At 53.2% G+C, this 13,569-nt stretch overlaps 1 protein-coding gene across 2 annotated transcripts in view; it reads right to left on the bottom strand.

The window, feature by feature from the left end:
• Nucleotides 1-2,206: 2,206 nt before the first annotated feature.
• The window catches only part of LOC143942568 (acyl-coenzyme A thioesterase THEM4-like), a 15,697-nt gene continuing 4,334 nt past the window's right edge, over nt 2,207-13,569 (bottom strand). For both annotated transcript variants that reach the window (XM_077463920.1, XM_077463919.1), the window contains exons 3-7: nt 9,083-9,221; nt 6,192-6,345; nt 5,958-6,068; nt 5,577-5,701; nt 2,207-3,222 (exon numbers count right to left, since the gene is read on the bottom strand). In XM_077463920.1, coding sequence (XP_077320046.1) covers nt 3,176-3,222; nt 5,577-5,701; nt 5,958-6,068; nt 6,192-6,345; nt 9,083-9,221 — 576 coding nt within the window. In that variant the 3' untranslated portion in view covers nt 2,207-3,175. The remainder of the gene's footprint in view (nt 3,223-5,576; nt 5,702-5,957; nt 6,069-6,191; nt 6,346-9,082; nt 9,222-13,569) is intronic.

The following is a 13,569-nucleotide window of genomic DNA, read 5'->3' as shown; positions in this document are numbered from 1 at the left end:
GGCTGTCCCCACCGGGCGCCGTCACTCACTTCCTGGTTCCTGAGAACGAAGAAGTTCTGCGACTGCCAACTCAGGAGAACAACACACTCAATTTCCATACTGGACCTTTATGCATCTAAAAGCCCAACTTTAGTCTTCATTTACCCTCAAAGATACCCCCCCCATGGGGGCATTTTACACAGCAGGTCCCGTAATGCCCCTCACACTCACAGTGTGTCCTCAGTCTTTCAAAAGTTGAAAGATGCTGGACATCTTTCAACCCAGGACACCTTCTGGCAGAAAAGAGATACTGCAGAAAAAAAAAAACAGCTCTGGACTGTTTGTCCTCATTGGAGAGATTTTACTCACTTCCTGTCTTGGTGTCCCCCCCAAAGGGAAATAGAGAAAAATCTCCTCGTAGCTACCAAAAACCGAGCCCTTTAGGCCATCTCTACTCCCCAGTTGAAAATAAAAAAATAAAAATTGTCTGGAGGTGCGCTTTAACCACTAGAGATCCGCGCTATAGCCAAAATGACGGCTACAGCGCGGACCTCCTTTGCCGGGACGATGTCCCGTGCACGAGCGACCAGCGTCGGCCAGGGTCGATCCCGACCCCTTACCACGTGATCAGCTGTCAGCCAATGACAGCTGATCATGTGATACAACGGAGCCGGTAATCGGCTATTTTTCCTCCTCGCGCTGTCAAAAAGAGCCGATCACCGGCGGCCGTGATCGGGACATCAGTCCCGATCACGGCCAGCTTACCAGTGCCCACCTGCCCCCTCTGTAATAAAAAAAAGTGCCCCCCTATCAGTGCCACCCAGCAGTGCCCACAGTGCCACCCAGCAGTGCCCACAGTGCCACAGATCAGTGCCCACAATCTGCCTCAACAACGGTGCTGCACCCCAGTGCCACATATCCGTGCCCATCAGAGTCATCTACCAGTGCCCATCAGTGCCGCCCATCAGTGCCACCTATCAGAGCCCATCAGTCCCATTGATCAGTGGTACCTATCAGTGCCCCTTAGTTCCACCCATCCGTGCCATCTTATCTGTGCCCATCTTTGCCCATCAGTGCCGCCTTATCTGTGCCTATCGGTGCCACCTTATCCTGCCCCCTGCCATTGCCACCTCTGTAATAAAAAAAAGTGCCCCCCTATCAGTGCCACCCATCAGAGCCCACAGTGCCACGCAGCAGTGCCCACAGTGCCACCCAGCAGTGCCCACAATATGCCTCAACAACGGTGCTGCACCCCAGTGCCACATATCCGTGCCCATCAGTGTCATCTACCAGTGCCCATCAGTGCCGCCCATCAGTGCCACCTATCAGTGCCCATCAGTCCCATCGATCAGTGGTACCTATCAGTGCCCCTTAGTGCCACCCATCCATGCCATCTTATCTGTGCCCATCAGTGCCGCCTTATCTGTGCCCATCAGTACTGCCTTATCTGTGCCTATCGGTGCCACCTTATCTGTGCCTATTAGTGCCGCCTTAACTATGCCTATCAGTGCCCACCAGTGCAGCCTATCAGTGCCCACCAGTGCCGCCTCATCAGTGCCCACCAGTGCCGCCTCATCAGCGCATTTCAATGAAGGAGAAAAATGACCTGTTTGCAACATTTTATAACAAACTATTAAACATGATTTTTTTTTTTTTGCATCTTTTTTGTTTGTTTAGCAAAAAATAAACCTCCCAACTGTAACTAAATACCACCAAAAGAAAGCTCTATTTGTGGGGAAAAAAATGATAAAAATGTCATTTGGGTACAGTGTTGTATGACCGCGTAATTGTCATTCAAAGTGCATCAGCGCCGAAAGCTGAAAATTGGTCTGGGCAGGAGGGGGGTTTAAGTGCCCAGTAAGCAAGTGGTTAAGTAAAGTTCCTTATAGGGCCCCCTTATGTTCAGATTTCAGGAGGATAACCCAGCAAGGGGGGGAGGGGTACGGGGGAACATGTGACCCATACCCATCATCCCATTTGAGACTGCTGGTGCTTCCTGATTGGCTACCAAGGTACCCTATGCTGTCACATGGTGGGGGGGGGGGGGGGTGCAAGGGGAGACTCCACAGCTCCATAAGATGTGACTGGGAATGTATGAGGATCACAGGGAGCCAGTAAAGAGAACCTGTCACTTTCCCCCCTCGGTGGCACCGCCAGGAAAGCCAAATCCAGTATATAAAAATAAAACAAAAACAGCAAAAAAAGGAACCCCCCCAGAGCCACAACCTTCAAAAGAAAGAAAACTTTATTGACATTTCTATTGTGAGTTTTGTTCGGAAAGGTCCTAATGCTTCTTCGGAAGTATTTGGAAACAACATATGAAATAGAAATCCTTCAATATCCTACGAATCCAGTCAATGGGATAACTAATAATAGTAATAAATTAAAGTAATAAATAACAAGACACACAATATTACAATGAATGCAGATATAGAATGTCAAGTTTCCTGACGAAGTCCCTGTTCAGCAGCGCCGTCTTCAGGGGGCACCCATAGTGAGGTAGAGTGCCAACAGACTGAGGCATATGGGGGGGGGGGTGGTTTATTGGACCCAGAGGGGGCTCCCATTTCGAGAACCGGTCTACAGTACAGAGGAGGGCGTGTGAGAACATTACTTGGAGTTGGCCTCTAGAAAACACCTCCCAGGAGGTCCTACAGTACAGGATCTGCCCCCCCCCACTAGTGGCAGACAGGATACACTACAGTACAGGATCTGCCCCCCCCACTAGTGGCAGACAGGATACACTACAGTACAGGATCTGCCCCCCCCACTAGTGGCAGACAGGATACACTACAGTACAGGATCTGCCCCCCCCACTAGTGGCAGACAGGATACACTACAGTACAGGATCTGCCCCCCCCACTAGTGGCAGACAGGATACACTACAGTACAGGATCTGCCGCCCACTAGTGGCAGACAGGATACACTACAGTACAGGATCTGCCGCCCACTAGTGGCAGACAGGATACACTACAGTACAGGATCTGCCCCCCACTAGTGGCAGACAGGATACACTACAGTACAGGATCTGCCGCCCACTAGTGGCAGACGGGATACACTACAGTACAAAGTGGTGCTGCCAACCGATAGAAGAGGATCTGCCATACCGGCGACAGGCTTGCGGTGGAAGATGAGAAAAAAATTAATTAAAAAAAAAAAAAGTGAATACTTCCGGGTGTCAGAAATGTACAAATATTTATAGTTTGGCTTCAGCTTCTCTCGGGGTCACCGTAATGAACAAACCTGGAAGGGGAAACAAGAGGAGAATTATCAGTGATAGCACAGGAGGGGGTGGAGGAGGAATAACAGAAGTGACATTGAGGGAGCAAGAGAGGCAGGAGGGGCGACTAAACAGGCAGGGGGGGGGGGGCGACTAAACAGGCAGGAGAGGGGGGGGCCACTAAACAGGCAGGAGAGGGGGGGGGCCACTAAACAGGCAGGAGAGGGGGGGGGGCCACTAAACAGGCAGGAGAGGGGGGGGGGCCACTAAACAGGCAGGAGAGGGGGGGGGCCACTAAACAGGCAGGAGAGGGGGGGGGCCACTAAACAGGCAGGAGAGGGGGGGGGGCCACTAAACAGGCAGGGGAGGAGGGGGGGGCGACTAAACAGGCAGGAGAGGAGGGGGGGCGACTAAACAGGCAGGAGAGGAGGGGGGGGGCGACTAAACAGGCAGGAGAGGGGGGGGCCACTAAACAGGCAGGAGAGGGGGGGGCCACTAAACAGGCAGGAGAGGGGGGGGCCACTAAACAGGCAGGAGAGGGGGGGGCCACTAAACAGGCAGGAGAGGGGGGGGCCACTAAACAGGCAGGAGGGGGGGCCACTAAACAGGCAGGAGAGGGGGGGGGGGGCGACTAAACAGGCAGGGGAGGAGGGGGGGCGACTAAACAGGCAGGGGAGGAGGGGGGGCGACTAAACAGGCAGGGGAGGAGGGGGCCGAGCGACTGAACAGGCAGGAGAGGGGGGGCGACTAAACAGGCAGGGGAGGAGGGGGGGCGACTAAACAGGCAGGGGAGGAGGGGGGGCGACTAAACAGGCAGGGGAGGAGGGGGGGCGACTAAACAGGCAGGGGAGGAGGGGGGGCGACTAAACAGGCAGGGGAGGAGGAGGGGGCGACTAAACAGGCAGGGGAGGAGGGGGGGGCGACTAAACAGGCAGGGGAGGAGGGGGGGCGACTAAACAGGCAGGGGAGGAGGGGGGGGCGACTAAACAGGCAGGGGAGGAGGGGGGGGCGACTAAACAGGCAGGGGAGGAGGGGGGGGTGACTAAACAGGCAGGGGAGGAGGGGGGGGCGACTAAACAGGCAGGGGAGGAGGGGGGGGGCGACTAAACAGGCAGGGGAGGAGGGGGGGGCGACTAAACAGGCAGGGGAGGAGGGGGGGGGGGCGACTAAACAGGCAGGGGAGGAGGGGGGGGGGGCGACTAAACAGGCAGGGGAGGAGGGGGGGCGACTAAACAGGCAGGGGAGGAGGGGGGGCGACTAAACAGGCAGGGGAGGAGGGGGGGGCGACTAAACAGGCAGGGGAGGAGGGGGGGGCGACTAAACAGGCAGGGGAGGAGGGGGGGGCGACTAAACAGGCAGGGGAGGAGGGGGGGGGCGACTAAACAGGCAGGGGAGGAGGGGGGGGCGACTAAACAGGCAGGGGAGGAGGGGGGGCGACTAAACAGGCAGGGGAGGAGGGGGGGCGACTAAACAGGCAGGGGGGGAGGGGGGGGCGACTAAACAGGCAGGGGAGGAGGGGGGGGGCGACTAAACAGGCAGGGGAGGAGGGGGGGGCGACTAAACAGGCAGGGGAGGAGGGGGCGACCAAACAGGCAGGGGAGGAGGGGGGGGCGACTAAACAGGCAGGGGAGGAGGGGGCGACTAAACAGGCAGGGGAGGAGGGGGCGACTAAACAGGCAGGGGAGGAGGGGGCGACTAAACAGGCAGGGGAGGAGGGGGCGACTAAACAGGCAGGGGAGGAGGGGGCCGAGCGACTGAACAGGCAGGAGGAGGGGGGGCGACTAAACAGGCAGGGGAGGAGGGGGGGGCGACTAAACAGGCAGGGGAGGAGGGGGGGGCGACTAAACAGGCAGGGGAGGGGGGGGGGCGACTAAACAGGCAGGGGAGGAGGGGGGGCGACTAAACAGGCAGGGGAGGGGGGGGGCGACTAAACAGGCAGGGGAGGGGGGGGCGAGCAACTGGAGAGGCAGGGGGACGGACGCCACGGGAGAGGCAGGGGGACGGACGCCACGGGAGAGGCAGGGGGACGGACGCCACGGGAGAGGCAGGGGGACGGACGCCACGGGAGAGGCAGGGGAGGGAGCAACGGGAGGGGCAGGGGAGGGAGGAGTGGGAGGGGCAATAGGATAAACAGGGGAGGAGCGATGAAAAAGGCAGGAAAGAAGCGATGAGAGAAGCAGGGAGTGACGGGAGTTGCAGTGGAGGAAAGAAAAAGGGTGAGGGGTGGGGCTTAGAGGGGAGAAGAGGTAGGATAGGCAAGGGAGGAGCAAAGGAAGAGACAGGGGAGGGCAATGAGAAAGTCGGGGGAGGGGCGATGGCAGGGACAGAAGAGGAAGGAATAGAGTTAGAATGAAGATTTCCCAGCAGTAGTCCTCACCGGTGGCCTCGTTGTGCAGCACAGCCTCATCATGACTGCGGACCCGGCAGCTGCTGTAGACTTTGCGGCCTTCTACCTTCTCCACTCGGCTGTCTACGAGGACTGTGGATCCCAGAGGAATCGGACTACAGACACAAAGAGAACCTCATTACACCTCTCCGCTACCACAGCTTCAGAACATCAATAAACTGTTTTAATCCCCCCCCCCTCCCCCGGGTCTCCCCATTATCATCATTCTTTCCCGGGCCAACTGGAATCACATCTCCTATGGAAGGAACCTTCTATAACCTTCTGGATTTCTCTGAAAATCTATGTAGTGTGGAAGTCTTCCTCCATTCAATGTACATTAGTCAGGTAGGTCCTCCCACCCTGGGCACTTACTTCCGATAGTTGATGTTCAGGTTGGCTGTCATAGCCGGTCCGCAGGTGTACAAGGTTCCAGTCCCCACGGTGGCGTCTATGATGGTGGCGATGCAACCTCCGTGTGTGTACCTAGAAGAAGGCAAAGGGGACATGAGAGGTGCAAGCGGAACAGGATGGCCAAGAAAAAAAAAAAAAAAAGGAAGGAGGATTCTGAGTAAGACAAGCTGGACAAAAGAAGAAAAGAACGCTCACCCTCGGGGGCCCTCCAGATAGGGCCCGGGCTGGAATATGCAGATCATCCTCTTCTCCGCCTGGTTATAGAACATAGAATACTCAAAGCCGACTCCATCTTGGTCAAGGTTCCTGGTGAAGAGGCGAGTTTTCCTGTCTCCCTCCGGAACCAAACCTGTACAGAGGTCACCAGAGGAGCTTACACTCTAATGTCCCCTCCCCCACAGTCACACACTATTATTATTATACATTTATATAGCTCTGACATATACCACAGTGCTGTACAGAGATCACAGGAGGATGATGTTTTGCAAGGTGCTGTTGGCTCACTCTGCTTTGCTCTACGTTGGAGGAAACATCAAGCCTGGGCCTGTCCTGCAGGCTTCTCCCCCAACCACCATGCAGTGGGTGGGGGGGGAGATGAAGGTGGAGGCTCCCCAGAGGCACTAAGGCCTACTCCAAGCTGCAATGGATCCTGGGCCTGTCCCTATGCAAGAGGAGTTCTTAACAGTCTTCCAGGATAAAGTGGTGAACAGACTTTGCCGCATTGCCAAGGAGGAACAGAAACTTGCTGTCATGAAAGGAGATCTCAGGAAAAAGAAATCCCTGCATAGCAAGTCTGGAAACAGTAAGAGGGAAGTCTCTGGAAGAGGCATTGAAAAAGCAGGAGAAGTCGAAGAATGAGGAGAGATTCCAACAGATGAAGGAAAATGCCTGTGCCAGTACCAGCCAGAGGGTGGATGCCAGAGCAACGACGACGGTATGGATGGGGTGGGGGAGGTAAGGAAGTGGCTTCACATGGAGGCCCCAGTACTACCCGTCTCAGGATCTGTCATGTCTGGGTCAGTATCTGCCCCCCTCCCTCCCCAGCAGCCTTGGCTCATCTCAGGAGGAGGTCGAGGAAAGTGGCGGATTGCTGCAGGCCATTACTGAAACTTAATTTCCCTTGAGCCGCACCGACTCATCAGATGAGGATCGTGATAAAGCAGTGCTTGCTGAAAATCTCTCTCAGTGTGTGGAGGACTTTTCCTGAGATTGCACCTGCCAACAGATCTTTGTAATTAGCATTGAATGCAGGATTAGCTGGCTGCGAGGGGACCTAACAGTGCAGAGCAGGAATGTCCCATGAACATTGAAACTGCAGAGCAGGAGAGCCGTATGAATGCTGAAACAGCTGGTGATTTTTCTAAACAGAAGACTTTACTTGATGATGGGATTGCTGGTATCTGCGGTACTTCTGGGACTATGGTGAGCGGGACTATTGTGCTGGAAGGGAGGAGGGAGGATCAAGTCGTGGGCAGGGCTGGACTGGGACAGAAATTTGGCCCTGGATTTCATCCAGACCGGCCCACTTACATTTTGAATGTGCCATCAGCACTCCCTTACATCTGAATGTCCCATTACTAGCCGCCTTACAACAGAGTGTCCCCATTACCACCCCCCTTACATCAGAGTGTCCCATCAGCAGCCCCCTTACATCAGAGTGGCCCACTGAGCCATCGGCCCACCGGGAAACTCCCGGTAGTCCCGATGGCCAGTACATGCCTGGTCGTGGGTAATTTACCAAACCAGATTTCAGAGGTTCCTATGCAGCCTGTTAATATTCCTATGCAACCAGTTAATGTGTCATCTGTCCCAGCTAGGAATTATGCTAAGGCTGTGTCGGGACAAGGTCATGCTGCTGGTGGTGGAAGGGAGCCAGTTGTGCGACTTTCACCTAACGCACCCTCCTCTATTAAACGTGGGAATGTGGTACAGCTCAGGTGGGAAGGAGGAGGTATTCCACCTATCAGGAGGGTGGTTATGGATAAGATCCTAGCCATGGGATTTAAGACTGATGATATTTATGCTCTTATCAGTCCGGCCGGGTTCCTTTGAATACGATTTGTCATTTGTGCGTCCAGAATCTCCGGATCCGTTTTGGGAGCGGTTTGAGTGTGTATATGGGGGAACAGCCGGACTGGAAGGGGCGACAGCCCTTAAAAAAAAAAAAAATTGACTAGCCTGACAAGGAATAAGTCTATACCCCCCAAGGATTTATGGGTCTCGTTGAAGAGGTTTGGTGAAACGTGTCCCCAAAAAAATAAAAATAAAAAATATTGTGGATTATAGAGGAATCTGTACGGGTGGGGGGGTCGGTGTCGATGAGGTTGAGAGTGTGTGTGGAGATGTGGTCCAGCATTTGCCGCCCTCTGCCTTGATTGGTAGAGCTAGAATTACCGTCTTCTACCCTGGTCAACCTAAGGTGTGCCATAAATGTGGAGTCAAGGGACATGTCTCCTCTAAATGCCCAGAACAAAAGTGCTCTTTGTGCCATGGAACTGTGGGCATCTGGCGAGGGACTGAAACATCATTAAATGTAACAAGGTTGGTCAATCTTATAGCCGGTGCCCCTGAGGCTTTGCACAATAAGCCAGAGTTGGTGGAGGAATTCTTCTGGTCTGGATAGAGAAGAGTCTGGGTTGGCGGAGGTTGTACCAGGGAATCCCAGTGCCTCTGTCCCGTCAGAACCGGTGTCTGTGAGGCCAGCTATGGTGTCAGTGTCCCCCCCCCCAGTCTGTGGTCTCCCAGTCAGTGTGGCTGTCAAGTCTGTGTGTCCGCACCCATTGTTTTTTTATCCTTGTCTAGTGAAGGCAGTGGAGGGTGCTGGACCAGCGTGTATGGTGGTGCCAACCCCTCCTCCTCGGCGTGGCTGGAGGTCGGGGTGGAGTGAGGGATGGATTGGATGATGGTGGGAGGTAGGAAGGGGAAAGGAATGAGGGTGGCTGGTGCAGAATGCAAGGTGAAAGATGTGGAAGTCGGGATGAATGATGTGGGGGGGGGGGGGTTGGAATCGCAAACAAAAATTTTACACTCTAGAAATGTCCCCTCCCCCCCCCCCACCACCACAGTCACACACTGTTATCTCTCACCGTCTCGGTGATGGATGGTGGCTTTGTAGGAGGGAAGTCTCCTCCAGCTCTGGTCATGGCAAAGCTCCTCGTACAGTCTCTTGGTGTCGGGGCTCCAGGTGGCGTTGGGCAGAGAGTAGTCTCGTGGTTGGTGGGCGACCTGCAGATATCACAGGAGATGTCAGGTAGGAGTTTTTTTTTTTTAGAGACCATTCACACTTGTTGCAACTTATAAATGGCGCGATTTGCATTGCGACTTTACGTGACCTCGTCGCGACTTTGGCCAATGTGATCGTTTCTGTTTGTGCTCTACAAAGTCGATAGACGTGTGCAGAACGGGGGAAAAAAATATTTAGTTTCTTTATTTTCGAACAAATTCCCAGAAAGATTTGGATGCGAATTGGTCGAAAATTGATCAACCGAGTCGAATTGTGTGTGTGAAGAATACCTGGTTGTTAAGGAACGGGCCAGAAAGCCGGATGCCGCTTCCTTAACAACCAATTACTCATCAGCAGCAATTAAAAAATAGAAAGGAAGAAAGAGTGTGCATGCGCGCGGGATCCAAGATGGCTCAGAGCGGGCCGAATAGAGCTCTGCACTGGGACCCCGGAGCTTCCCATATCCGCTGCCTCTGTCTACCACACTTAAGGGGCCGCTGCACCCACGTATGGCCAGGAGAGGCGTCTATGGAAATTCTTGCTCAGCTTGGCACGGCTCCCGTAACATTCATCATTGGCGTCTATGGAAAATCTTGCTCAGCTTGGCATGGCACGGCTCCCGTAACATTCATCATTGGCGTCGATGGAAAATCTTGCTCAGCTTGGCATGGCACGGCTCCCGTAACATTCATCATTGGCGTCTATGGAAAATCTTGCTCAGCTTGGCATGGCACGGCTCCCGTAACATTCATCATTGGCGTCTATGGAAAATCTTGCTCAGCTTGGCATGGCACGGCTCCCGTAACATTCATCATTGGCGTCTATGGTAAATCTTGCTCGGCATGGCATGGCACGGCTCCTGTAACATTCATCATTGGCGTCTATGGTAAATCTTGCTTGGCATGGCACGGCTCCCGTAACATTCATCATTGGCGTCTATGGAAAATCTTGCTCAGCTTGGCATGGCAAGCTGACCAAAATTGCACTGCACATGCGTGAGATCGGCAGGTGCATACTGGGTAGCCACCCATCTTAAAAGTCATATTTTGGCTGGAACTCCGCTTTAAGAAGTCACTCACGGACTAGGTTATAGATGTCATCACAATATAAACTGTTTCAGGTTTTATTGTTCCACGTTTCCTATGCTTAGTAGGCTAAGGCCTGGCCGGGTGGATGAGCCAATTCTCAGATGTTTCAGGCTTTTGGCCCAATTGTTTGCACAACTCCGGTTCAGGGTACAACCCCCCCCCTCCCCACCCTGGGGATCTCCTTTTCTCCCCTGGCTGTAGTATTTGTGTGCTTGTCCTTATGTCTTCTCTTCTCTATTTTTTACTTTTTCTCTCACTTTGTTCTCCCCCCCTTGAAGAATTAGGTTTCATCCCGGAACGCTTCGTGTTGAGGAGCCTCTGCATCCTTTTCTCCTTTTGGAGAACTAGGCTAATCCCCGGAAAGCTTTGTGTTGAGGAGCCTTGGTGTCCTTTCCCCCTTTTGGAGAACTAGGTTTCATCCCGGAACGCTTTGCGTTGAGGAGCCTTGGTGTCCTTTCCCCCTTTTGGAGAACTAGGTTTCATCCCGGAACGCTTCGTGTTGAGGAGCCTCGGAGTCCTTTCCCCCTTTTGGAGAACTAGGTTTCATACCAGAACGCTTCGTGTTGAGGAGCCTCAGTGTCCTTTCCCCCTTTTGGAGAATTAGGTTTCATCTCAGAATGGTTCATGTTGAGGAGCTTTGTGTCCGTTGTCACTTTGTTCTCCCCCCTTGAAGAATTAGGTTTCATCCCGGAACGCTTTGTGTTGAGGAGCCTCTGCATCCTTTCCCCCTTTTGGAGAACTAGGCTTTATCCCGGAAAGCTTCGTGTTGAGGAGCCTCGGCATCCTTTCCCCTTTTTGGAGAACTAGGTTTCATCCCGGAACGCTTCGTGTTGAGGAGCCTTGTTCTCCAAAAGGGGGAAAGGACACCAAGGCTCCTCAACATGAAGCGTTCCATGATGAAACCTAGTTCTCCAAAAGGGGGAAAGGACACCTAGGTTTCATCCCGGAACGCTTTGTGTTGAGGAGCCTTGGTGTCCTTTCCCCCTTTTGGAGAACTAGGTTTCATCCCGGAACGCTTTGTGTTGAGGAGCCTTGGTGTCCTTTCCCCCTTTTGGAGAACTAGGTTTCATCCCGGAACGCTTCGTGTTGAGGAGCCTTGGTGTCCTTTCCCCCTTTTGGAGAACTAGGCTTCATCCCGGAAAGCTTCGTGTTGAGGAGCCTTGGTGTCCTTTCCCCCTTTTGGAGAACTAGGTTTCATCCCGGAGCGCTTCGTGTTGAGGAGCCTCAGTGTCCTTTCCCCCTTTTGGAGAACTAGGTTTCATCCCGGAACGCTTCGTGTTGAGGAGCCTTGGTGTCCTTTCCCCCTTTTGGAGAACTAGGTTTCATCCCGGAACGCTTCGTGTTGAGGAGCCTCAGTGTCCTTTCCCCCTTTTGGAGAACTAGGTTTCATCCCGGAACGCTTCGTGTTGAGGAGCCTTGGTGTCCTTTCCCCCTTTTGGAGAACTAGGCTTCATCCCGGAAAGCTTCGTGTTGAGGAGCCTTGGTGTCCTTATCCCCCTTTTGGAGAACTAGGTTTCATCCCGGAACGCTTTGCGTTGAGGAGCCTTGGTGTCCTTTCCCCCTTTTGGAGAACTAGGTTTCATCCCGGAACGCTTCGTGTTGAGGAGCCTCAGTGTCCTTTCCCCTTTTGGAGAACTAGGTTTCATCCCGGAATGCTTCGTGTTGAGGAGCCTCGGTGTCCTTTCCCCCTTTTGGAGAACTAGGTTTCATCCCGGAACGCTTCGTGTTGAGGAGCCTCGGTGTCCTTTCCCCCTTTTGGAGAACTAGGTTTCATACCAGAACGCTTCGTGTTGAGGAGCCTCAGTGTCCTTTCCCCCTTTTGGAGAATTAGGTTTCATCTCAGAATGGTTCATGTTGAGGAGCTTTGTGTCCGTTGTCACTTTGTTCTCCCCCCTTGAAGAATTAGGTTTCATCCCGGAACGCTTTGTGTTGAGGAGCCTCTGCATCCTTTCCCCCTTTTGGAGAACTAGGCTTTATCCCGGAAAGCTTCGTGTTGAGGAGCCTCGGCATCCTTTCCCCTTTTTGGAGAACTAGGTTTCATCCCGGAACGCTTCGTGTTGAGGAGCCTTGTTCTCCAAAAGGGGGAAAGGACACCAAGGTTCCTCAACATGAAGCGTTCCATGATGAAACCTAGTTCTCCAAAAGGGGGAAAGGACACCTAGGTTTCATCCCGGAACGCTTTGTGTTGAGGAGCCTTGGTGTCCTTTCCCCCTTTTGGAGAACTAGGTTTCATCCCGGAACGCTTTGTGTTGAGGAGCCTTGGTGTCCTTTCCCCCTTTTGGAGAACTAGGTTTCATCCCGGAACGCTTTGTGTTGAGGAGCCTTGGTGTCCTTTCCCCCTTTTGGAGAACTAGGTTTCATCCCGGAACGCTTTGTGTTGAGGAGCCTTGGTGTCCTTTCCCCCTTTTGGAGAACTAGGTTTCATCCCGGAACGCTTTGTGTTGAGGAGCCTTGGTGTCCTTTCCCCCTTTTGGAGAACTAGGTTTCATCCCGGAACGCTTTGTGTTGAGGAGCCTCAGTGTCCTTTCCCCCTTTTGGAGAACTAGGTTTCATCCCGGAACGCTTCGTGTTGAGGAGCCTTGGTGTCCTTTCCCCCTTTTGGAGAACTAGGTTTCATCTCAGAATGGTTCATGTTGAGGAGCTTCGTGTCCGTTCCAAGCAGGAATCCATGCTCTGGGTTGGGGTGAGGTGGCCATTCGGGATCTCTGTGCTCTTACCACCCTTGTGCACCATGAGTACCACCCCACCGCAGGGTGATCTCTCAACACTCAGGGCCTTAATTCTCCTACCAAACGTAGGAAGGCGTTTCAAGAAGATCGTTCTTGTAAAGGCCGATATGCTTCTCCTACAAGAAACCCATTTCACTAGGTCTTACCGAACGTACAGCACAGAAAGTACTCAAATGATCAAAAGTTTACATACCCCAGTGATTTTGGCCTGGTAACACGCACCCAAGTTGACACAAAGGGGTTTGAATGGCCATTAAAGGTCACCATCCTCACCTGTGATCTCTTGGCTTCCAATTAGTGTGTGTATAAAAGGTCAATGAGTTTTTGGACTCCTGACAAACCCTTGCATCTTCCATCCAGTGCTGCACTGACGTTTCTGGATTCTGAGTCACGGGAAATGAAAAAAAGAATTGCCAAGGGATCTGCGGGAAAATGTAGCTGAACTGTAATAAAACAGGAAAGGGATATAAAAAGATATCCAAGGAATTGAGAACGTCAATCGGCAGCGTTCAAACTCTAATCAAGAAGTGGAA

This window comes from Lithobates pipiens, unplaced genomic scaffold, assembly GCF_037356315.1.
Source record: "Lithobates pipiens isolate NorthernLeopardFrog02 unplaced genomic scaffold, aLitPip1_a1.2 Scaffold_30, whole genome shotgun sequence".
In the NCBI taxonomy this organism is placed as follows: domain Eukaryota; kingdom Metazoa; phylum Chordata; class Amphibia; order Anura; family Ranidae; genus Lithobates; species Lithobates pipiens.
Note: the sequence above shows the minus strand (reverse complement) of the source record. Positions and strands in the feature narration are given on the sequence as shown.